The 26,471-nt window shown below is 45.2% G+C and overlaps 2 protein-coding genes across 3 annotated transcripts in view; one reads left to right on the forward strand and one right to left on the reverse strand.

Annotated features, from left to right (window-relative positions):
* TTC13 (tetratricopeptide repeat domain 13) overlaps positions 1-11,547 on the reverse strand; it is an 80,524-nt gene extending 68,977 nt beyond the window's left edge. For both annotated transcript variants that reach the window (XM_044290180.1, XM_044290179.1), the window contains exon 1: positions 11,311-11,547. In XM_044290180.1, coding sequence (XP_044146115.1) covers positions 11,311-11,503 — 193 coding nt within the window. In that variant the 5' untranslated portion in view covers positions 11,504-11,547. The remainder of the gene's footprint in view (positions 1-11,310) is intronic.
* Positions 11,548-11,674: 127 nt separating this feature from the next.
* ARV1 (ARV1 homolog, fatty acid homeostasis modulator) lies at positions 11,675-25,965 on the forward strand. Its single transcript, XM_044289931.1, has 6 exons — positions 11,675-11,743; positions 13,745-13,871; positions 15,706-15,825; positions 16,724-16,877; positions 22,031-22,255; positions 25,707-25,965. Exons 2-6 carry the CDS (start codon positions 13,746-13,748, stop codon positions 25,799-25,801), a joined length of 720 nt encoding a protein of 239 aa, XP_044145866.1. The 5' UTR covers positions 11,675-11,743; position 13,745; the 3' UTR covers positions 25,802-25,965.
* Positions 25,966-26,471: the final 506 nt, after the last annotated feature.

A 26,471-nucleotide genomic window follows, 5' to 3' on the forward strand; every position in this document is an offset into this window, starting at 1 on the left:
ACCTTGGCACAGTATCAGCTTAGGACAATTATTTTGGGGGACGTTATGTTTACACTATTAGTGTCAGGGGCACTATTTGCTGGGTGCAGTTATTTTAGGGCACTGTGTGCCAATAGTTATTGAAGGGCACCTTCTGCATGGTACTACTATTATCAGGGGGTTTATCTGTTTCTGCAGTATAGTATTGGGGAGCACAGCGGCACAGTATTGAGGGTGGTAGGATGATTTGTCCAGAAGATGGGAGGATGATGGAAAAGTAGTAAACTAAGATTTTGTTTGTCAAACTGCAGAGATGAGAAATGGCAGAAAAATTGTGGTCTGAAAGGAGAAGATGCGGAAAGAGAACATCTACATCAAAGAGACGTCACTGGAGAGGTATGGGGCGCAGTATTACACTGTATGTAGGGGTGGATGAAGGGGTTAATAGAACAGTACTAGCTGCACATTGTAAAAAAAAAATAAGTAATCTGCAAAATATGTGTGTCAGAAGTTGTGCTTTTTTAATTTTTAGAATAATGATACAGCCATTTTATTTGATACTCTTGTGCCAATTTTTTTCTCTCTATATTAAAAAGGGACACTATAGTCACCAGAACCACAACAGCTAAAGGGGTTGTCCAGGTTCAGAGCTGAACCTGGACAGCCCTCCATTTTCACCCCAGCAGCCCCCCTGACAGGAGCATCGGAGCAGTTCATGCTCCGATGCTCTCCTTTGCCCTGCGCTAAGGCTACTTTCACACTAGCGTTCGGCTGTCCGCTCGTGAGCTCCGTTTGAAGGGGCTCACAAGCGGACCCGAACGCTTCCGTCCAGCCCTGATGCAGTCTGAATGGATGCGGATCCGCTCAGACTGCAGCAGTCTGGCGGCGTTCAGCCTCCGCTCCGCTCGCCTCCGCACGGACAGGCGGACAGCTGAGCGCTGCTTGCAGCGTTCGGGTGTCCGCCTGGCCGTGCGGAGGCGTGCGGATCCGTCCAGACTTACAATGTAAGTCAATGGGGACGGATCCGTTTGAAGATGCCACAATATGGCTCAATCTTCAAGCGGATCCGTCCCCCATTGACTTTACATTGAAAGTCTGGACGGATCCGTCCGAGGCTATTTTCACACTTAGCTTTTATATGCCAAAATAATGCAGACGGATCCGTTCTGAAAGGAGCCTCCGTCTGCATTATTATGATCGGATCCGTTCAGAACGGATCCGATCGAACGCTAGCGTGAAAGTAGCCTAAATCGCGCAGGGCAAAGGCATTTTTCAGAGTTCCGGTGACGTACCGGGCTCTCCATGGGGCTGACAGGAACCCTGGTGACGTCACCGGCACTGATGGGCGCGATTTGGCTTTGCCCTAGCCAGTAAAACGGCTAGGGCAGAGCTAAAGCCCGCCCCTCAGAGCCGATGACGTCACCGAACACACTGCTGGGCGGAAGTTACCGCCCGGCAGTGTGTTATTAAAAACAAAAGAGCCCGTGCCCTGCGCGATCTAGCGCAGGGCACTGGAGCGCATCGGAGCATGAGATGCTCCGATGCTAGGCTCAGGAGGGCTGCCGGGGTGAAAATAAGGGTATGTCCGGGTTCAGCTCTGAACCCGGACAACCCCTTTAAACGTAGTAGTTCTGGTGTCTATGGCATGTCTCTGCCAGCTTTTTAATGTAAACACTGCCTTTTCAGAAAAAAAGGCAGTATTTACATTACTGCCAAGGAACACCTCTAGTGCCCACTCATCATTATTAAAGTTTACTACTCTATGAGGTGTGTGGATTTTTGTGTGTGTGTGTTGTGGTGGAGTGCGTGATTGCATGCTAGGGTGTGGGAAGGCGGGATCCAGGGGGCCCAAGTAAATTCTAAGTCTCTAAGTCTCCATACACAGCTAGTTTCCTTAAAGAGGTTTTCCAACTGTTTTATGCAGAATATCAGTCCTCAGTACAGGTTATCAGTATCAGTCATTGCACTCTGGTGAGCACTGTGGCCTCCTCACAGCCCACCAAGCACAGTGACGTACATTGTATAGCAGTTCAGCCCCATTCACTGAAATGGGTCTGAGCTGCACCTAGGCTATGTGATCGACCCATTTTGGTTTTTTTGCATTTTTATTTTTCCTCCCCACATTCCAATAGCCATGACTTTTTTAATTTACTGTTCATATAGTCATTTGAGGGCTTATTTTTTGCAGGATAAGGGCTCATTCACACGACCACGCCGTGTTTTGCAGTCCGCAAATTGCTTAGCCACAAAACATTGATGCCGCGCGTGTGCGTTCCGCAATTTGCGGAACAGAACGGATGGCCCATTAAAGAAATGCCTAATCTTGTCCGCAAAACGGACAAGAATAGGACACGTTCTATCTTTTTTGCGGGACCACAGAATGGAGCAACGGATGCAGACATTATTAGGTCCACATCCGTTCCGCAAAATTGGGGGATGGGGGAGAAAAAAAATAAAATAAAAAAAAAATGTAAAAATTATATTCCAGCAAGGTTTTGGGGTTTTGAAATCACAGGTTGACTATGTGCTAAAATTGACATGACATCCTTATTCTGTGAATAATCAAAATTTTCTTTGCCCCAACGTTTTCTCACAGCCATCACTTTTTATATTTCCGTCCACAGGGCTGTATGAGGGCTTGTTTTTTCTGGGACGAACTCTAGTTTTTATTGGTACCATTTTTGGGGTGAATGCAACTTTTTGATCACTGTTAAAAAAAAATTTAGGAGGGAGATAATTTTGGCCAGGTCCCGGCTGTATTGCACAGCCTGCACCCGCCGCGTACGCAGCGGGCTCACGGCAGCAGCCAGATCCATATGTTCCATCAGCCATACGGGTACGTCACAAAGGTCAAAGGGGTTAAAGGATTGTACACAAGGTCCTGTTTCTTTGTCTCCATATTCCTGTGATTCAAGATACCCAGCTCCAGCTGGCAAATGGTGATCACCAAGTGTTAGGGGGTGCAGCGTGACCATCTACAGCAAAGAGAGTGAGGGGACAGAGGTTGGTGAGGAGATCGCTCCTTTGGCGTAAAGCAGGCGACACCAACTTTACTGCTGATTATTACTACCAATGTAGAGACCCTTTTTATGGTAATTTAAACTAGCAGTGGGGGCCTTGGATTTTTGAGGTTCATGCACTCCAGGTCATTTCTCAGATTACGGTCATTAAGTTCTGTTTGTAGCGAGGAACGAGACCCGTTTGAACAGGTTGCTTCTGCTGTTTTTCCGTAATCTTTATTTTTTGTGGATTTTGGAATGTGAAATTTCATCCTAGACTTTAATGCCATTTGAAATTCGCTGTTGAAATCTGCAATAGTTAGGGTACGTCCACACAGGACAGATACGATGTGGATTTGCCACCACAGATGTCTTCTGTATGGAAAATCCACAGCAGATTACATTACAAACCATGTACATGGGTTCTGAAGAAACCTCTACCACATGCTGTGGAAATTTTCTGCACAGAAATAGACCTCTGGTGCAAGTTAGAGTGTGAACAAAGTCAGCAGGATCAATCCTATTAAACCAGGCATACTGACTGGTAACATTGATCCTGCTGCATAAAACGATATCTGGATTACAAATACCTGCTTTGCCTTTCCACAGAAAACAGTTTTCTTCTGTAAATTAGAGTATCAGTACACCAAGGGGCGAGCCATAGTCCCCCATTTTCCCAAGCATCCCTCTTGATTGACAGGCCCAGATTTTAGCATCTTCTCATTCGGCCCTGTGCGCCACAATGTGCAGTAAGCATCTGCTCAGCTGAAGCGGACATATTGCACATGCGGAGAAATTTGGGAGCACTACCACAGAGCAAGGCGAGTGGATGGGGATACCTGGACCTGTCAGTCAACAGAAAGGGGGAGTGAAAAACGGTGACATTAAGGTGCACCTAAGGCACATAGGTGCACTGTAGCCTACATTAAAATATAGAGGAAACTCTTCTCTGGAGTGGCAAACTGGATTTTCACCATCCAAGCATTGTTTAACTCATCAGGGTCAGCCCTATCACAGGGATGATTCTGCTGACATGGCCTATTTAATAGGGGTTTCCTAGTTTCAAAGGAAACCTAACAAGCTGTAATAAAGAATAGATGACAGATGGCGCACCGCCGCTCCAGGCAGGGCTAAGTTTCCCAGTCTTAGGGCTCATGCACACGAACATATTTTATTTCCGTATTTATTTATTTTTGCGGACCATATGCAGAACCATTCACTTTAATGGGTCCGCAAAAAAAAAAAAAAAACTGAAGTTACTACGTGTGCATTCCGTATGTCTGTATTTCCGTTCCGCAAAAAAATAGAACATGTCCTTTTATTGTCCCCATTACGGACTATTAGGGGCCAGCTGTTCCGTTCCCCAAAATACGGAATGCACACGGAGGTAATCCGTATTTTTTGCAGATCCGTTTTTTGCGGACTGCAAAATACATACGGTCGTGTGCATGAGCGGTGACGTCACATCGAAAACACATGACTGCTGCAGCCAATGCCTGGCCCCTTCAGTGCAACTGTGATGCCAATGATTCGCTGCAGAGGTCAAGTGTTGTCGAAGGGAAGTCACCGCTGTGGCCACAGAACCGGCGTGGCAGCATGGGATCTGTCAGGCAATTGATCATCTTTTCTTTAGAATAGGTCAATCCCCTGAGTTGTCCAGTTTCTTCTTGAAACCAGACAGCCAAGTCATATTGTGGTGGCAAGACAACAGTATGTCATTTTCATCATGTACTTAGCATAACAAGCGAGCGTTTCAAGAAAATCACAAACCCACCACAAAGGACAGGATGCTCGCTGTTTCAACATCTGCCGTCACCTCTTCTAAACTCGAATGTGTCCGTCTCATTGCTTTGCTGACATTATAGTATGAGGAGAAACTGAAGAATTATGCACTTTGCCTCAGATTGGAAGCTGCTGAGGCAAAGTGGGTTTGAAGGTGACAAACTCTATAAAAGGAACACTGTTGGACTGTCAACCCCCTACAGATATCTGCTGAAAAAGTGGTTGCACGTGCTAGGGCTTTCCGGCTGGTAAGACAACGTCAGTCGACCTGCCCAGCTATTTGCTGTGGTGTACGTAATTTTTCTCCTACATCTGCCAGTAATTGTCTGAAAAGTTAAAAGGTGTTCTACTGAAACTATTGAAAATGCCCGCTAGCAACCTGTCCTAGAATGTGAGCAGGACTGGTTGCCTCCACTTTCAGAGCTGCCTGAGGGAGTGAGGCCTGACTACACTGTTCTACAACAGGTGGTTATGATATGATCCTGCCTACCATATGCCATCATGGCTGAGCAGCCTGACAGGAAAACCCACCAATATGTAGTAAATGCAACTGCAGGAGTGCAGTGTGTAGTGAGGACCCTCACCGCCCTAGGAACCTCTGCAAGTGCTAGTAACCAGTCCTGCTCACATTCTAGGACAGCTTGCCAGCAGCCATTTTAAATCATTCCTGGAGAACCTCTTTAAGACATGTACAACCTCTTTCTACAGCTGTAACCGCCATCTCAATCTGACTTGCAAGTAAGCGTTTTGGCTTTGCGTTTGTGAGATCCGTTTTGGACTGCTTGTGAGAGCCCTGAACGGATCAGTTTTGACCTTACGCATTCTGAATGGCAAAGGACTCAGTTTGCCTCCGTTCCCGTCTCCATTCCGCTTTGGAGGGGGACACCAAAACACTGCTTGCAGCGTTTTGGTGTCCGTCTGACGAAACTGAGCCAAACGGATCCGTCCTGGCACACAATGTAAGTCAATGCGGACGGATCCATTTTCTATGACACAATCTGGCACACTAGAAAACAGATCAGTCCTCCATTCACTTTCAATGGTGTTCAAGACGGATCCGTCATGGCTAGGTTAAAGATAATACAAACGGATCCATTCTGAACGGATGCAGGTGGTTGTATTATCTGAACGGATCAGTCTGTGCAGATCCATGACGGATCCACACCAAACACGAGTGTGAAAGTAGCCTAATGGGTATGGCTTTGACAGGACCAAATGGGAATTATTATTTGTAGGGATGAGCGAATTAAGGGGCTGTATAGATTAGCGGAAATGGGGCACCATCATTACCAAATAATTAGGAGTGAGCGAATCGACATCAGATGAAACATCCAGGGTCAATTCGCATAAAACGTTGTTCTAATACTGTATGGAGCAGGAGCTTCGTACAGTATTAGAATGTATTGGCTCCGATGAGCCAAAGTTATTGCTTTGTGAAGTCTCGCGAGACTTCGCGTAATAATTTGTACTGTAAAAGAAAAACATTTTCCGAACTCAGGTTCTGTTCCAAGGTACCACTTGAAACCGAACCTGAGTTCGGGAAGTGTTTTTTTTTTTTTTTTTTTAACAGTACAAATTAAATTTATGAAGTTATTACGCGAAGTCTCGCGAGACTTCACGAAGCAATAACTTTGGCTCATCGGAGCCAATACATTCTAATACTGTACGAAGCTCCTGCTCCATACAGTATTAGAACAACGTTTTATGCGAATTGACCCTGGATGTTTCATCTGATGTCGATTCGCTCACTCCTAATTATTTGGTAATGATGGTGCCCAATTTCCGCTAATCTATACAGCCCCTTCATGGACTGGCAACAGTATAGGCATCTGATGCAAACCTCCCCCCCCTACTACAGCAGGATCAAAGCCACATTATGAGAAGATCCCTTATTGCTACATAAACAGTCCAGAGAAAAGGACTGCGACCATAACAATCCCATCTCGCTCCTCAGTAATATTTGTAATAAAACTGAGAGACACTACATATCACCAGCGGCCTGGTTATGACTGAGTACAGCAGAGATATACACTATAAGCCCTCGCGTCTGCCCTACAGCACTTTACTTCTATTTAAGGTCATCTGGAAGCAGAGAACGGGCAAAACATTCTTAAGATAAATTACGAAAATGCATAAATGTGATCCTTAAATTATGGCCAAGTTATTTCACATGAAGCCAGGATTAGTAAACAAGACGTGCGCCCACATACCTACAAACGATGCTCTCATTGACTATGTCTATACATCAACCATACCGGTTAGTTAGGAAGCATTGCAAGAGTAGAAAAAGATTAACCCTTTCAGGACAAGGTCACGTTTAGATCTGGAGTAGGGGTGAGCGAACTTGATGTTTTCAGGTTCGGATAATGTAAGCCATTCCATTATGCTCTGTGGTAGCGGAATCCATAATGGAATTCTTAGATAATTAGAACCTTGAAAACAAAAGTTCGCTCACCCCTACTCTGGAGTACATTTATGAGGGACGAGTCTGCTGCCGATTCTCCAGAAATCCACATCAGTCGACATGCAGTTCTCTGAGATTAGCGGAGCAGGCAGAAGAAGGAGCCCGCTTCACTCAGCTAATCCTGGCATAGTACATGGGTACCCATGTGCTATGCCAGGAGTTAGTAATCCTCCGGGGAGCACGGGCAGGATCAGCAATGTGCGCTCCTGCCCGTACTCACAGCGCTGCTGCGGCCCCATTCATAAAATGTGTATGCCGCTGAGCTGTCAGCAGTGTACGGCGAACGGAGTTTTAAGCGCACAGGGAATGGTTTGCTTTAGGGAAGTAAAAGTATAATAAAAATACAAAACTGATGAAAAAAGTACATTAGAAATAGTTTTATTAGGGCATTAGGGACAACATATTAAAAGTTCATATAACGGTTTAGTTACTCTTTAATTTAAAGGATAACTGTCATATTTTTTTTATTTTTTAAGGATAGGTAACAATTTTGCAATAGACTTTATTTAGCCAAAACGTTTATTTTGGTAGAAAACTGGGGCTGAAATGGCCCTTAGCTGCACTCTTCAAAAGAGCGTTGCTAAGGGCCATCCGTCTATTAGAAAAGACAGGCTGTGCAGACGCTGTGCTTCTGCCTTGTGCTTCCCTGGGAGACAGAAGGCTGGGCACAGGAGTCTTAGGAGTTAAAATTACATTTGTATTCCCCCTTTCTATGCAATCTAATGCTCCGTTACATTCACTGACCTGAGATCCCTGTGATAATAATTCATGTAGCAGCCGCCGGAAGTAGAAGCGCTGTGCGCAGTGAGCCGGCTGCTGCTTCATGAATTATTATCACAGGGATCGCAGGTCAGTGAATGTAACGGAGCATTAGATTGCATAGAAAGGGGGAATATAAATGTAGTTTTAACTCCTAAGACTCCTGTGAATGGAGCCTAAAGGTGTAACCAATGTTGTGACGTCAATGGTGGTGTAGTACGACAGTTGCACAAAAATCCAAATTTGCAATCTGCTGCATGTCACTTTAGACTAGGGCTACACGGCGACATGTGTCGCTGAAAAGTCGCGCCACGTTTTTTTTTTATGATAGTCAATGGTGTCGCACTGCAACATGTGACATGCTGGGACTGCGACAAGATGCAAAATAATTCATCCAAGTTGGATTTTTGTGCAACTGTCGTACTACACCACCATTGACGTCACAACATTGGTTACACCTTTAGGCTCCATTCACACGTCTGTGGAAATGCCTATTCTTGTCCGCAATTGCAGACAAGAATAGGACATGTTCTATTTTTTGTTCTGGAGCCGCGGACCAGAAGTTCATGGGCGCGCTCTGGAAATGTGCTCTCCGCATCCATTCCGTCCCCATAGAGAATGGGTCCGCACCCATTCCGCACAATTGCGGAACTGATGTGGACACATTCACGGACGTCTAAATGGAGCCTTAACAACAATGGTGCATCTTCGGGCTCGTGCACACTACCGTATGTATTTTGAGGTCCTCAAAAGAAGGATCCGCCAAAAATACGGCTCACGTCCATGTGCATTCCGTATTTGGCGGAACAGAACAGCTGGCCCCTAATAGAACAGTCCTATCCTTGTTCGTAATGTGGACAATAATGGGTGATGTTCTAGCTTTTAAAGGAACGGATATACGGAAACGGAATGCACGCGGAGTAACTTCCTTTTTTTGCTGACCCATTGAAATTAATGGTTCTGCATACGGTCCGCAAAAAAAAAAAAAAAACGGAACAGACATGGAAAGAAAATACAATTGCGTGCATGAGCCCTTATGCTGCGGATCTCCAGTGCAGATTTCACTCTTTGCAATGGAGAGGCTGACGTCCACAGCAATCTCTGGGCAAAAAACAGTGGCACAGGTCTATTTGGCACATCTCCAGGCAGTCCATGAGCTGGCATTAGGCCAAGCCCCTCTGGCTAAGCCTCGCCCATCTTAACACTTTTGAAAAGTCTCCAGTAAGTGATGCAGCTTAAATTGTACACACCGCAAAAGTGTTGAAAAACATTTACTAGATGCCCCTTGTGCATATCATTGACCCTTAGGGCTCATGCACACGACCATAGCCTGTTTTGCTGCCCGCAAATCGCGGATGCCCAAAACACATATACCGGCAGTGAATGCGGAACGGAATATCCTGCCCTCTTTAGAACAGTCCTATCCTTGTCCGTAAAACAGACAAAAATAGGGCGTGTTCTATTTTTTTTTTGCGGGTGCCGCGGAACGGCACACGGTGTGCTGCACGCGCATAAAATGCGTATCTGATACAGGGAAAAACACATGTGCGTGTGCATCAGCCCTTACTGAGTGCTAAAAACAGGAATATTCACAGATCTGATTCCTGTGTGAAGTTTAGACCGGCCGAGAGGAGCTGCATGCTGCTGACCCCCATGACAACACTTCCTGTTGTGCAGCAGCGGAGGGGTATTTTAGCCTCATGGCGATGTGATGAGCGAGTACAAGTGAAATCGACCATTAGTTCAGATTTCATAAACTGTCAAATACATTAATATGTCCCTGGACAAAAAAAAAAGCGAATACAATGATCAATCCATTGCCCTAGGATTTCCTAAAATTGACCTAACAGGACTTGCCTCCTGCTAAATATCTCCACTCAAATGGTGCCAGACTGCAACCCCATTTAATCGGGCCACAATGGACCTCTATTCTTGTGGGGTCTCAGCCATCACCCACTAAGGGTCCACATCCGTTCCGCGATATTGCGGAACGGGTGCGGACCCATTCATTTCAATCGGACCGAAAAGGCGGACAGCACACCATGCGCTGTCCACATCCGTAGTTCCGTTCCGCGGCCCTGCAAAAAACATAAAGCATGTCTTATTCTCGTCCGCAGTCACAGACAAGGATAGGCATTAGTGTTGAGCGAACTTGTGTTTTAAGTTCGGCGTCTAAAGTTCAGGTTGTCCAATAATCGCATTATGGATTCTAAATTCCGTTATGGTCCGTGGTAGCGGAATCCATAACGTGATTCTTCGATAACCCGAACCTGAACTTTAGACGAACACAAGTTCGATCAACACTAATAAGCATTTCTATCATAGGGCCAGTCATGCATGGTCTGCAAAATGCGGAACGCGCACGGGCGGTATCTGTGTTTTGCGCAATGCAAAACACAGATGTGTGAATGGACTCTTATGCTGTGGGAAACCCGCCTAACAATAAACCTGTTTTGCACAAAGATTCATCCTTCATTAAGCAGGACCTTTGGAAACACATCACTTATCACATACCTATCCTGAGTTACCGTCTGTATCACAATTCTGCAGGCTTCAGAGCAGAAATCTATATAGGGGTTGACCAGGTGTTCAATAGTGATGACTTATCATCAATCAGATCGGTAGGCCCCAACTACTGGGGCCTCCGCCAGAGGCCACAGCCTCTTCCTAGGTGAGTGATGTCACATGAGGATCAGTCCCATTCCAATGAATGGGTCTGGACTGCAATACCAGGCAAAGCCACTATACAATGTATGGCGCTGTGCTTGGTAAGCTGCATGTTGTGAGGGCCCAAGAAGCAGACACCAGCAGGAACCCAGGAGGAGCCAGAACAGGAGCGCGGAGGGAATGGCGAGGTTAGCACAACTTTTCTTTTTTTATAGAATTTTTTACAGCATTTAGCATTTTCTAAATAATTTTTATCACCAGAACAAACCCTTTAACATATGAGAAGCACAGTCTTTAGGCCAGGCGCTGCACAATCATTTGAAGTAGGGAAACATAATGTTCCAGCACAATACTGGGGCTGAGCTAAGCTATTAGGAACCAATTACAAACAGCAGAATTATGAATGCTGCTCTGAAGCTACATTACAGACTGGAACAAGATAGCACAAAGTTATGCTGCTGAAGCAACCACAGATTTCCAGTCATTTCTAGATCAGAGCAGAACTTTTCATCATGATCAGCTTTATTCCCACTGAATGGAAAGCCCCTTTAAGACAGGTGTAGTTTTTAGGGAGTGCAACAGGTGTGCCCAAAGACGTGTCCCCCAGCATCACCCCCCCGCAGGAAAGCAGCAGTGTCACCCGGTCACAGGGTCACTCACCGCACTCGTCCAGGTCCCAGGCGGAGTCAGACTCCGGGTCCCTGTGACTGCAGCCCCCGGGCCCGGCATGCCTGCCTATGTCTGGGCTGAGCAGTGTCCGGTGCAGAGGGCCCTCGCCGCCTCCCCCGCTGGCAGTCACCGCTCTGACCCACAGCAGCAGAGCACACACTGCACCCAGGCCAGGTGCCACCATCGTCCCTATAACCGTGTGCCCGTGTGTGTTGTGTACACACCGCCCGCAGGTCACACCCACTGCTCGCTGGGCGCCTGGGACTTGTAGTCTTCCACAGCCTGTGTGCGTTCAGTGGCATGGCGGAAAGACTACACCTCCCGTGAGCCTCCGCGCTTCATTCACTGAGCAGGAAGTAGTGGACGAAGGCTTTGCTGTCAGTGCGGGACAGGCTGAGGCTCCTGGGACAGGTTGTCGGGAGAGGTGGGTGTGAACTGTGTCGTGGCCCGAATAATACTGCCCCGATCCGACCACCATTCCGGTTACTGGGCTGAAGGTGGAGGATTACCCCCATCATTCTTACTGTATACACATCACTGCGGCTGTTTTAAAGGGGTGTGTGGTAGTTCGGACCGTTTAAAGGGGCAGCCCCAACCCAGGACCCTTCAGCTCTCCTGCCATTGCCAGTCTTAAAGATAGTAAATCCTTGTATTTTCCTTCCTATAACAATTCTCAGTCATCTTTTCTTAGGACTCTTTCTTGTGTGGTTCCTGTGTTATTCCTCCTGGAAATTTCGGAATAAAGCGACAGCGTGGGGTGGCCCTGCATGGTCTGATAGTGTCCAGTCAGTGCTGGCAGTGACTCTGATTGACAAGAACTGTAGGGGTGCAACCGTGCAGGCCGCAGCTAACCCTAATTAACAATGCAGACCGCACCGCTTAGTTAGGCCTCTTGTGCACGAACGTTGTGTATCTGTTCCGTGCATTGGGGACCGCAACTTGCAGTCCCCAATGCACGGGCAACGTCCGTGCGGCGGCCGGGACGGATCAAAACCTATTCAACTTGAATGCGTCCGTGTTCCGTCCGCACCTCAAAAAAAAAAAAAAAAGTTATATTTTTTTTGCGGTGCGGAGGCACGGACAGAAACACCAAGGAAGCATTCTGTGGGGTTCCGATCCGTGCTCCCGTTCCGCATCTCCATGATTGCGGACCCATTCAAGTGAACGGGTCCGCATCTGTGATACGGAGTGCACGCGGGCCGCAATACGGGCACACAGCGTTTGTGTGCAAGAGGCCTTAGTCTGCATTGTTAATGGCCGCGCAGTATTGCAGGTTCTGCACAGAAGTTAATAATGCAGGCCGATCAAGCAGCGCAGACCTTATTAGTTTAATTAGGGACTGTGCGGCAGCGTCGTATGGTCGCACCCCAAGGGTGTTGGTGCTGGTGGTGTGCACGTGCCGACTCCCTTCTCTCTTCCTGTCCACTGCTGTATGTCTATGGGGCATCTATGCGCGGTCTCATCGAACAGCTGATCTGCAGAGGTGGCAGGTGTCGGACCCCCGCCGAGCTGATATTGATGACCTGTCCTGCCCGGACAACATCATGAATCCAGTCATGAACAACACAGGCATAATTTCATCTTCATGGACAACAATGCGCTCATCGAGCTTGCATCATTAGGGAATGGCTGCTGGAGACTGTGGCACCTCAAATGGGGTGGCCTGAACTTTCTCCAGACCTGTATCCCACTGAAAACCAATGGGATCAGCTGAGTCGCTGTGTAGAGGCTTGTAACTCTGTACCCCGGGACCTCAATAACCTGAGGGCCGCTCCTCAAGAGTGGGATGCCATGCCTCAGCAGACAACAAATCGACTTGTGAACAGCATGAGACGTTGTCAAGCTGTAATTGATGCTCAAGGCCGCATGACAAGTTATTGAGACATTGACATTTTTGTGGTGGGGGGGGGGGGGGGTATACCCACCACTGGTGTTGGCTTCTGTTACAATAAATGGTTTGAGATGAGGAAATAACCATTGCTGCTTCTACTAAATGAGCTACTTTCATGATATAATCTATATCACTGTAGCGTGAACTTTATGGTTTTCCATAAATTTCACCCAAAAGCCAAATATCCCTCACTTTTTGTGAGTAGTCTACATCACAAATGTGGTGTGAGCCTTAGATTCAACTTCAAATTTGTACGGTCACCTTAAAAGGGTATCCGCACCTCTGGGACCTGCAGTGATTTCTAGAATGGGGGTCCTCCAACCCTGTGAAGGCTGCTTCGGGCTGCCGCATGCATTGAATAGAGAGGTTTCTCTGTGAAGACATGGTAATCCCGGCCACCTCTCTATGCAGTTGCAGCCTGGATGCGGCGTCCAGAGGTGGCACAACATGCATAGGGACACTTTTATGTTACAAGTTGTGTCACATAATAAAACCTTCTGGGGTCACTGACAGTTGTCATTTATTGTATTACAGAATGAAAGGCCGTCCAGATGAGATGCAAGGAAATATGAAGCCGCTGTACCGGTGCATTGAATGCAATGAGGAGTCCACTGAGCTTTATAGAGATTACAGACATGGAGTGTTGAAGATCACCATCTGTGTGAGTAGAATTACTTGTCATGTTCTCTCTCCAGATCTGAACATGAAAATATTATATCCCTCAGAAATCATATATGTCTGTAGAGCAATGATGCAAAGATCTTAGGGAGGACATATTTCTGGCCTGCTTCCCCTGGAAGATGGAAGCAACCTGAGGACCAAGATGGAGTCCATCATCATCTACCAGGTGGTCACATAATTAAAGGCCAAGGACATCTTTGATGGAGTTTTTTTATGGCATTGGCATTATGGGATAAAAAACAAAACAAATTTTCAATTGTGTTTTGTTAAAAATATTGCTTGATTTGTCTTCTGCAGCCTGCATATATTCTTATACCTCGCAGGCTGCTGAATGACATTCAGTGTGAAATCCATCAAACAAGCTGTCTGAATGCCCGTTAGCCCCAACATCTTTACCTCCAAAGTATATAAAGAAAAGGGAGAGCAGAGAGGGGGCTTCAGACAGGGACAGAAGACAGCTCATCTGACAGGTTTTACACTGAATGGGACTGAGCAGCCTGCAGTGTGTGAGAATACATGCAGGCTGCAGAAGACAAATAGAGCAAAAAATTTAAATAAAAACAATTTCAGATATGTTTTTTTTTTATCCCATAATACTGGCAATACAATGAAACTTACCCCAAAGGTGACCATATTCTTTGTGCTGACCCTTGTAATGTGTGGCAGAGATAGTGGTTAGGTGAACAATGTCACAGTCTTTGTTGTCACTTTCATAGAAACGCAGTAAGGGGGCTGTAGACCAGGAGAATCCTTAGAAGATATCAGTTCACTGGAACGAAAGCTGGCCTTACACTTTCAATAGCTGCCAGCCGGGCAGGTATTCCTCCGCCACACATACTGGGTGAGGCAAGCATGCATGTGATGTCCACTGGGGGGAGAGGAATAAGCTGCTGACAGATTCCTTCTCTGGAGCTTATCTCCTTTGAGAACAAATGATCGGACATGTTGATAATGAAAATGTCCAATTCTTTTTTCCCCTAACATATGCAAATGAACGTTAGCTGAGCATTTGATACACTTTAGATGGTTGGCCAGTCCGACTAAAATTGGTGGGTACGACCAAACTAAGTCTAATGTGTATGGCCACCTGGAGATCTTGAAGACAATGAAGGTACAATGGTGTAAAGACGTACTTGCCTCAAAATGAGTATCTTAATCTGCCTACATGATATAAGGGGTCTGCTTCCATAGGCAGATGTTGGAGTACCTAATAGGTTCTTTTATCTTTTATTACCTTTCCTTTTTTCCTGATTAAATTGCATGCCACCCAAATGAAAGTCTGAAGGTGTACGTAAATCACATCTATGGATTGGTGCACGGGGGGGACATGACACCTATGTTTCTGACTATGACAAATAGATGTGATCAGCATTTTAGAATGACCATACAGGCTATTAAGGGTCAGTGTGAAAACTGGAGTCCAGCAGCTTGAAGAGGAACCCCTGAGAGAGAGCACCGAAGTAGAAACCTACTGTACTTCCCATGTTAATAGAGCAGAAGACTTAGTCCTCCATGTTCAGTTCATGTACTGGTTGGACAAGAAATGGGTTCTATGCAGTCTGTGCTCAGGTTATAACCACACTACCTGGTAGGTGCTATAAACTCTATCCTTGGCTTTTCTCCATCTCAACCCCTTGTAAGTCTGTCCACAAGGGCCAAATCAGCGCGCATAGACCCAGGCTTCTTCAGCTTCAACTTCTCAATAGTATGGGGCTGTAAGCTTTGGGGGAGCCACTAACTATGAGACAATCTTTTTACTGACATTTAACATATTTTAACTTGGCTAAAATGTTCATATTCTGTTTTCAATGTAGAAATCCTGCCAGAAACCAGTGGACAAGTACATTGAATATGATCCAGTCATTATCCTGATCAACGCCATGCTCTGCAAAGTACAAGCATATAGGCACATCCTGTTCAATACGGCAATTAATGTAAGTCATATATCAGACTAATACTGTAGATATTTTATTTCATTAGTTAATAGAAGTAGGAATCCACTAGTAGGTAACAATTCTCAGTGGGAGTGCAGGAGGGGGCTGCAGCCCTGGGCCCCCCCAGAGGACGAGCACTCCCAACTATAACAGCTGAGAGCCATATGTTCCCTGCAATACCACTCACCATCAGTATGCCGGAACCAAGCAGAAGATGTAACGTCCCGGCGCAGTCAACGCAATACCATCACCGCATCGCACTACTGGTGCTGTGGCAGGCCTATCATTTTGGGATTATCTGTGTCTGGCCTATTATGTTGGGAGCAATTGTGGCACGCATATGGGGTATAGTTATAGTTATGACACTATTTATGAATTACAGTCTTTGGGGGGTGCATCGTGCCACACAGTAGGTACAGTAATAGGAACAGATGGGGCACCAACAGGTACAGAATTGGGGGTATCAGCAGAAGTTTGTGTTGTGAAGTTGTAGTCAAGGTGGTCAGGGCTGGATGGAAAAGATGGGAAATGGGAACGACTCAAATCAGATAACACATCAGGGAGCATTACGGACAAGGATAGGACCGTTCTGTTATAGCCCAGACATTCTGTTCCGCAAAATGCGTAATGCTCACGGACGGTATCTGTGTTTTGCAGATCCGCAAAACATGTCATGTGCATGAACCAATAGGAATTTCTAATTTCGCACCTGTGTATATATGAATGTGCAGAAGACAGTGGGCATTGTAGATTGAGCATGGTACTCTTCTGCTGGCACCTTTAGTGTTCTGTACTTATATGGTCTTGTAGTATGGAGAAACTCCTTCCTTATGGCATCTGCTGTCCTATCAGATAACTAAATCACTAACCTAAGAAATGTCCTTGCTCCGTTTACTAGATTCATGGCAAGCTCTGCATATTTTGTCTGCTCTGTGAAGCGTACACCAGGTGGCGACAGCTGCCAGGATCCAGCAACCAAACAAACCCAGAAGACATCATCAGATATGCAAAGGAATGGGATTTCTACAAGCAGTTTGGGATAGCTGCGCTGGGTATGGTAAATCTATACTAGATCACATATACCCCCACTCACATACCGTGTGATCTAAGTCTAAGTGTATTTCCATGTCAACCAAGTGAAAGTGGGATATTAACCCCTTCCTGCAAATTGCAATGTTTTTACCACAAATGGACATGGTGGTAGAGTTAGTGGATGGCAGGAGCTGTGCCTATGCTATCAGCTGCAGGTGGTATCTGTAACTGCTGGAATCAAAGTTAGCTCCAATCATAGCTGTTTAACCCTTTAGATGCCATGGCCAATAGTGACTGCAGCATCTAAGGAGTTTGATCATCAGAGGGCACTCCCTCTGTCAGCCAAGCAGTGCAAGTTTTCTTTTGGTGCTGAGCAACCTGGGATCCCTGAGAGTAGTACTTCTATAGTGGTGCTTAAAATGTGTGAACCTTTCAGCATTTTCTGTATTTCTGCATAGATCTGATGTAAAACCACATCAGATTTTTACACAAGTCCTAAAAGTAAGTAAAGTGCATAGTAGAGGAGAACAAATTCAGTTTATTCGATGGTCATCCAATACTGAATTAAGATACCCAGGCTATGAGCTGTGTGCTACGATTGGCCAGCGCTGCAGCAAGGGACACGCCTAATACAAAAACTCCGCCCAGTACAACAGAAGGAGCTGCAGACACCGGAGCCTATACCGGGCGAACGGAGCGGCGCCCAGACATACTAGTAAGTGCAGGGGGACCCCTGGGCGCCGCTCTGCCCACTGATATAGTTAGTTTTTAGTTTTTAAACTAGTGAAAGGTCCTCTTTAAAGACAAAGGCTTGTAGACGTGCTAGCCCAATAAGTGAGTGCTGCATCTTAACTTCTACTGTTATTGGATGGTATCCGTCTTGTTGCTGATAACCACTGTTTTGCCAAGTGACCTCAATCTCGAGAGTTCTTCCATTTATGCTGGATCATGGACCATATCAGGTAGTGACGATATTCTTCTGTAATTATACATATTATTATTATTTTTTTTCCTTGTCACTATATATATTTATGAAAAATGTATATAAACCTGCAATTCTCACACTGGACAATAGGTTTATTTCCTGTTCTGTGCAGGTAACTTTTCAAAACCTGTTATCTTTATCACCACAGGCAGAATTACAATGACAAGTAACATCTTTATATAGATAACACAGGACCCACCACTCGCAGTAGGTGATAACACAGCTTATCAGCTCCCTCCTGCACATGGCATGCCTAGAAAAGTCCCCCATAGAAGTCAGCGGGGATCAGCTCCTGTCCATTGTGCCTATGGCCCTTATAGCTACTCATAAAAGATAGGAAGTCTTAACGAGCCACTGCACTTTCACACAATTCCATTTCATATAATGGTGTTACTATTAAATTTATAATTCACTTCATTAAAAAATATGCCTACATCCACCTGGAAAAAGAAAGCTGTAAAGTCATGGCCACTAGGGGTCTCACTTCCACCTAAATTGCAGTCGACAGCCTGTTGTCAGGCAAGATCCATCCCTGGTAACAGATACTTAGAAGATGGCTGAGAGGAAGCCTGATAGAAGCACTGCTTATACATTGCTTCTGAACATCACAGGAGCCTCTTGCCTATCTGTAAGTGTAATTTATCCCCCCTTTTCTGTTCTGTGAGCTCCAGAGCTGAAAACAAGCATAATGGAAAGTAAGTGAAAGGATGTCACAGTAGTACATTGCTGGCAGAAGGGAGACCCTCCCCCCTGCTTCTGAGTGAAATGCATCTAGCTGTGCAGCCCAAACGGAATATTGTGGCTGAAAAAAAAAAAAAAACATTAGAGAAGCCCTAAGAAAACTGCTCCTTCACAATTATGATTGTACAAAGAAACACAGCCATTACGCAACTTTTTTTGAAAACTCAGTTACGCCTTAAGGCATGGATGTCAAACTCATGGCCCTCCAGATGTTGCAAAACTACAACTCCCATCATTCCCTGATAGCTGTAGTATGCCCAGGCATGATGGGAGTTGTAGTTTTGCAACAGCTGGAGGGCCACGAGTTTGACATCCCTGCCTTAAGGTATTATAGGCCTAGTGGCCAGTGTGAAAACTGCAGGATTGTAGTTTTTTTGAAAATCTAGATAGTGAAATGGCAACATTTTTAAAAAATCATCAAAAATTCTTAAAAAATGTATTTAACATGAAAACATAATTTAAACAAAAGGTCATTTTCTGATGACACATTCCCTTTAATATACTTTCCTACTACCTGTAATCCAGAACATCCTGATCAGCTGGCACCATCAGGTCCTATCTACACTGGATAAAAAAAAAAAATCTGCAATGAACATCTATCACCTATTGCTACTGGTTACTAGAATGGGGATCTCATGCCCCCTGTTCCTCCTCACCACAGTGAGCGGACAAGCATGTACCCTGCTTCTCTATTCATAGTCTATGAAGCTGGTGAAAAAATCGGAGTAAATGTTTACAGATCTGTCACATGGTATAAGACCTCTATGCCCCATACGAGAACATAATAACTGTAGAAAATGAAGAAAGCTGGCAGCACTCCAAATAGTGAAGAAAAGTGGCTCTAAATCCACCCGTGCAGAATAAGGATGCAGTATTTCTTTACTATCTTGGAGTGCCGCCAGCTTTCTTCTGATGGGATTCATGGTCAGCATTCCTGCTGCCTGCAGCCAAGACGTATAAACACAGACTATGCTGGATAATATAATGATATCCACCTTGTCAAAGCTCTGCCTAGTATCAGTGTATTTTTTTATCTTAGTGTCACATAGTCCCAACCCTCACAGAGTAGTCATCTTACTTCAGCAAATAGCATTTATTATGTAGAGGAGGTTAACACAAGCCACTTACTAATGTATTGTGATTGTCTATACTGCTTCCTTTGCTGGCTGAAATCATTTTTCTATCACATTATACTTTGCTTGCTTCCATGGTTACGACCACCCGGCAATTCATCAGTGGCGGTCGTGCTTGCATACTAGAAGAAATAGCACTAGCTTATGAGTGCTCCCACGGTCCTGGCCACCAAATAGACCAGCACTTTTTCCTATAATGTGCAAGCACGACCACCACTGATGAATTGCAGGTTGGGCATAACCATGTAAACGATCAGTGTATAATGTGATGGAAAAAGGAATCCAGCCAGCAAAGGAAGCAATATGGACAATCACAATACATTAGTAAGTGTCTTGTTTGAACTTCTTTTACATAATAAATGATATTTGCTGAAGTGACACAACCCCTTTATGAAGACTTGTCTGTCACCTCTCCTTACATGTCTGTTTTAGTAACTACTTGCATTCTCCATATAATAATGCTGGAACACCTATTTTTACAACTATATCTTGTGCCATTCCTGTATTATTCCTGCTAGAATTTTACAAATAAATTGCCAGGAGTCTTCAGTTAAGGTGTTACCAGTAAGCGGGGTGCACCACCAATGAGGCCAGGTGAGGCGATTGCCTCAGGCGGCAAGACATAGAGACAAGTGGGGACAGTGGCAGGGCTGTGGCAATATCTCTCTATATTCAACTGTATGACAGTATAACTTAAACACTAGGGCTGAAGGGGTTGGGCGCCGTTTCATTTTTTTCGCAGCAGAAAGGCTAGGTGCACCCCTGCGGGTGTGTCTGAATGAGTGCTGCTGGTGTATGACACACCCCCAACTAGTACCAGCCATCTGTACCTTTACTGCAAGCTGCTGACAATTCATTCATAAGGCTGATCGCATACATTTCCCCCTTCAGACGTCAAATGCGACCACGGCATTTTCGCAGTCCAGAAGCGCATGCCGCACGCTACCACACCGGTAACAGCGTTCCCCGACTGAGATCAGGGAACCTGTTATATCTATGAAATAGCCTGAAGCCTCAAGCAGGCTTCGGAGCTTATTTCAGAACGATACCAATACAGGCCACAAGGTGGCAGCATTGTATTGATATAGTGCAAATGAAGTCTTCAATGATGGCTATATAGCCATAAATGAACACAATGGGCAATCTATTGATTGCCAGTTATTGTCACCCAAGGTCACTAACCATAAAAAAAGTTAAAAAAAAGTTTTTACAAATATTAAAAATTTTAAAAAAAGGGACATTTTTTATCACTTCAACTACCCAATAATTTTTTTATAAAAAGTGATCAAAAAGTCACACACTTCAAATTAGTATCACTAAAAAGAACAGATTGTCCCGCAAAAAATCAGCCCTCACACAGCTCCGTACATATAACTGCAAAAAAGTTTTTTTTCCCTCAAAGGTTAAATAAAAATTTTTTAGTATTAAAATGCAAGAAAAATTATACAAGTGTGGTATCATTGTAACCATACTGACCTGGAGAATGAAGATTACAGGTCAATTTTACGGCATAGTGTACAGTGTAAATTCTACACCATTTGGAATTTTGTTTCCGCTTCCTACTACATGGTATTCAACCGTAAATAGTGCCATTAGAAAGTACAAGTTGTCCCGCAAAAAATCAGCCCTCATAAGGTTATGTGAATGGAAAAATAAGAAAACTAGGACTATGGGAAGGCGGGGAGTTAAAAAACGAAAACGCAAAAATAGAAAATCTCAGGGTCCTTAGGGGGTTAAAAAGGCGCAAATTATGGGGCACCGTATTTTGGGACTTTTTTACGCCACAATAGTGGTGTAAAGAGCTTTGTAAATGTCCCTCATGGTGTCACGTTTTAAACCACCTCGCTTCCATCTAAGTTACACCCCCTTCTCAAGCGAGGCGTTAAAATTGTCTAAAACACATGATAAATGTAGTGCAAGACATGTACCCATAATACTGGCATATTCAGCTTAGTATATACCTCCACTGCGGTTAGTGATTGGTTAGTGGCACATTTAAGAGGGTTGCCCATCACTGGCCAGCTTGTGGAAGTCCATCTGCTAAGTCCACTGCCGATCAAGAGAATTAATGGACCAAGGTCTCTCCCATCCGGGGACTGTGCAGAGAGCTGCCGCTGGGCTTCATTTAGGTGAGTGAGATACCTTGTGGCGCTGTGCAGGTGGGGGTGAGAGGTCGACCCCTACAGTCAGCCAATGACCGTATACTATAGCGGTATGATAGAAAATCTTCTTTAATGTTCAGTGTCAGGTAGCGAATGTAGAGTAAAAAGAAGTGCCCACCTAAATGTGTGACATATTTGTGCTTCCCCCACAGAACAAGCTGCATTCCTAACAGGAATCTTCATTGTTTTGTTCCTGGCGAGACCGAAGACTTTGAAGTCCCATTCTCAGTTGGCTTTTCTTCTGAAGGCTCTTCTGCTGTCAAGTTACGGGAAACTCCTGCTGATTCCTGCCGTGATTTGGGAACACGATTACACCCCATTGTGCCTCAGGCTCATCACACTTTTCGTTCTTACGTCAAATACTCAAGCAATCCGAGGTAATGAATATTTCTTAACAGCGCACACTAGACGACCCCTTTCCTTGTCCATCTTAAGGCCTTTTCATGCTGCATTTTTCAGCGTCCGTCGGATTTCCCGACATAGACCTCTCAGGATTGCTAGTGTATAGGGATACAGTGGAATCTGTCACCCATTGTACTAAGAACGTAGGCCTTGGTACAGAATAGCGCAGTCTGCGTCCCAACAAAGGCCCGCAGGACACTCTGTTGGCTTCTGTTGAGCCTATGGATACATTTGACGCGTGCGTCGGGGTCCTTCCCAGTGCGTACAAGTGCACCCTGTAATGTTAACCAGTTTTAGGGTCCATTCACACGTCCGTTATAACACTTCGTTTCCGTTCGGATTTAAATCGGAAGGTTTTTTCGGATCCATTAATTCCAATCGCCTCTGCAAAAATGTGGACACCAATCATAGTGCTGTCCGAATCACGGAATCTGTTCCGTTTTCCTATTTTCGAGTATGCGGATCCTGAAAAAAAATTAAGCTTGTCCTACTTTCTGTCCGTTTTTCGGGTCCGTTGTCCATTCAAGTCAAACCATCCAAATTTCATCCGATTTTGCGGATCCGTTGACAGGAAAATGGATGAGGGAAAAAAAAAGAATAACGGAAACGCGGAACGGATTCGGAAGCACGTTAGTAAAAAAACGGAAGGTTGTACTGAAAAACGGATCCGCAAAAAAAAGGAACGTTTATCTGGAAAGGTAAGAATACTGACGTGTGAATGGACCCTTTTATGCAAATTAAGCTGAATTAGTGGCACCTTCCCACGAGACAGATTTTGTTGCAGTAATTGTTGTGGTTTCTGCAAGTCCCAATCAGATGAATGGAGCTAATTTAGGCCTCTTTCACACGGGCGTCATGATTTTTGCCCGGATAAGAGGCGGGTGCGTTGCGGGAAAATGCGCGATTTTTCCGCGCGAGTGCAAAACATTGTCATGCGTTTTGCACTTGCGTGAGAAAAATCGCGCATGTTTGGTACCCAGACCCGAACTTCTTCACAGAAGTTCGGGCTTGGGATTGATGTTCTGAAGATTGTATTATTTTCCCTTATAACATGGTTATAAGGGAAAATAATAGCATTCTGACTACAGAATGCATAGTATAATAGTGCTGGAAGGGTTAAAAATAATAAAAAAGTTAACTCACCTTCTCCTCTTGTTCGCGCAGATGCCGGACTGTTCTTTAGCTGTGGACTGAATGACCTGAGGTGACGTCAGATCACATGCTCCAATCACATGGTCCATCACCATGGTGATGGAGCATGTGATCTGACGTCATCAAAGGTCCTTTAGCCACAGCTAAAGAACAGACCGGCCTCTACGCGAACAGGAGGAGAAGGTGAGTTAACTTTTTTATTATTTTTAACCCCTCCAGCCCTATTATACTAAGCATTCTGTATTCAGAATGCTATTATTTTCCCTTATAACCATGTTATAAGGGAAAATAATACAGTGAATAGACTGTCACCTAGAACCCATGCGTGAAAATCGCACTGCATCCGCACTTGCTTGCGGATGCATGCGATTTTCACGCAACCCCATTCATTTCTATAGGGCCTGCGTTACGTGAAAAACGCACAAAGAGGAGCATGCTGCGATTTTCACGCAACGCACAAGTGATGCGTGAAAATCACCGCTCGTGTGCACAGTCTCATAGAAATGAATGGGTCAGGATTCAGTGCGGGTGCAATGCGTTCACCGCACGCATCGCACCCGCACGGAAAACTCGCCCGTGTGAAAGGGGCCTTACAGTCGCACAACTTTCTGCATAAAATCTGCCACGTGTGAAGGCACCCCAATGAAAAAGGATCCTAATGAAATCCAAAATAGCCATGTGTTCGATGCCCTCGTTTAGCTGAAGGAGCGGTGTAGCCTAAACTTCCTCTAAAGCCGGCCTTCCACATTAGATGACTGTCGGCTGAACACCGATCCCTTTATAAACATGCATATACATTAGATCAGGGGTGGCCAACCTTACATACACAAAGAGCCAAAAAAAACAACATATGACTACCAGGAGCCACAAGCTACACACTTACACACGAGTCACCGTATTTTTCGCCCTACAAGATGCACCTAGTTTTTCACAAAGAAAAATAAGATAAAATATTTTATTTTTCATTAGAAGAGAAAAAAACTAAAAATATATTTTTCAGACCTCAGATCAGACTCCTAAATCAGATCCCCAATCCTAATCTGACCTACAATAAGATCCCTAAACCTCATCAGACCTCCAAATCAGACCCCCAAAATAAGACCCCCAATGCTCGGATCAGGCAACACAAATCAGACTCTGTGTCAGACCCCCAGTGCTCAGATCCCCCTCTATGCTCAGATCTGACCCCCCATGATCATACCTGACCAAATCATGCTCAAACAAGACCCCCATGATGAGATCTGCCCCCATGCTCAAATCTGAACCCTCATGCTCCGATCATCCCACTCGTGCTCAGATCAAACCCCCATTGTCCAGATCAGAACCTCCCATGCTAAGATAAGACCCCCATGCTCAGTTCTAAATTTAAAAAATATATCTTCCCTTCTGATCAGGCACTGGGCTCCTGCTACTCTGCAGGTCTGACACACTCTCCACTGTGACCTGATGAGCACAAAGTCAGGTCATAGTGCGTGTCTCCACGTACTACGTTATCACACTGTGTTCATCAGGACAGTGGAGAGTGAGCTGGAACTGCAAAGTAGTAACAGTGCCCGATCAGGAAAAGAGATCTGAGCACGAGGTGGAGAGTGGGCCGGCCTGACTGCTTCCCGGCTCCACAGCTAGAGCCGCACTTGAAGAAGCAAAGAGCCGCATGTGCCTCCGTTTTTTTTCCTATTATTTGCATGGCAAACTAAACTTAGATTTTTTTTTAACTTTCCTTCATGTTTGGAGATCCTCCAAAAATAAAGGAAGACACACGGAAACAAAAACGGACACGGAACAACGGAACCCCTTTTTGCGGACCGCTAAAAAATACTGTCGTGTGCATGAGGCCTAAGGTGCAGTGTGCGACATGGCAATAAGAAAAATCTTCTTAAAGGGGTTGTCCAGGCTTTTACTATTGATGACCTTTCCTCAGGATAGGTCAATATCAGGTCGGTGGGGGTCCAACACCCGGCACCACCGCCGGTCAGCTGTATGAGGAGACCGCGCACGCAGTGCGCACGTGCCGTCTCGCTTCTCTCTTCCTGTTCGCTGCTGCTGTCTATGGTCTTTGCCACCTGGCACCCCCGACGATCTGATATTGATGACCTATCTTGAGGATAGGTCATCAATAGTAAAAGCCTGGACACCCCTTTAAGGGGCATTCTTTCACTGGGCAGTTTTATAAGGAGGGCTCCTAGATCTATTGGCTGTTTGTTACCAGTGGTTATTATCTATGGCTCCAATTACTGTCATTTATATTGTGGTACTTGCTTTTGTTTCCATTAGTGACCTTGGATGTGAGTCGAGCTCTATCACTCGTCGCCATTGCCTGTGGACTGGTTTTGGAAAATGCACTATGCTCTGCTCAATGGACTATATAGTGAATGTGCAGACAGCACACAACCACCATCTAGAGGGCCACGGAGGACCTTTCTCAGCAAAAATGTTCCGTACAAAATATTTATTTTGCTATTGTCACAGACACAAATGTCTCAGTGTTTTATATGTGTTTGCAGATGTTAATAAATCTTCATACATTTTGCTATTTACTGTTCCTCTTTTCAGCAGCAGTTTACTCTTCAGAACCGCAGGTTCCAACCAGTCTGCTATTTTAGAGTCTGTGGAGAACTATTTCTGGTCACCAAAAAGACAGTATTTTTCCGACTATAAGATGCAGCCCAGGTTTAGACAACAGAATTATTATTTTTTTTATTATCTGCTACATGCTCACACATACCCAGGTCTGCTAAATGCACACGACAAACACAGCCCTACTACATGCACACAACAAACGTAGCCTGCTACATGCACACAACAAACACAGCCCTGCTACGTGCACACGACAAACACAGCCCTGCTACATGCTCACACATACCCAGGTCTGCTAAATGCACACGACAAACACAGCCCTACTACATGCACACGACAAACAGCCCTGCTACATGCACACAACAAATGTAGCCTGCTACATGCACACAACAAACACAGCCCTGCTACATGCACACGACAAACACAGCCCTGCTACATGCACACGACAAACACAGCCCTGCT

The sequence above is a fragment of the Bufo gargarizans genome, chromosome 4, assembly GCF_014858855.1.
Source record: "Bufo gargarizans isolate SCDJY-AF-19 chromosome 4, ASM1485885v1, whole genome shotgun sequence".
In the NCBI taxonomy this organism is placed as follows: Eukaryota; Metazoa; Chordata; class Amphibia; order Anura; family Bufonidae; genus Bufo; species Bufo gargarizans.

Excerpts from the sequence above, each read along its gene's own strand:
- ARV1 (XM_044289931.1), top strand. The coding sequence starts at position 13,746 with ATGAAAGGCCGTCCAGATGAGATGCAAGGAAATATGAAGCCGCTGTAC. Across the intron at positions 13,872-15,705 it reads TGTTGAAGATCACCATCTGT|AAATCCTGCCAGAAACCAGT; the intron begins GTGAGTAGAATT and ends TTTTCAATGTAG. Across the intron at positions 16,878-22,030 it reads GTTTGGGATAGCTGCGCTGG|AACAAGCTGCATTCCTAACA; the intron begins GTATGGTAAATC and ends CTTCCCCCACAG.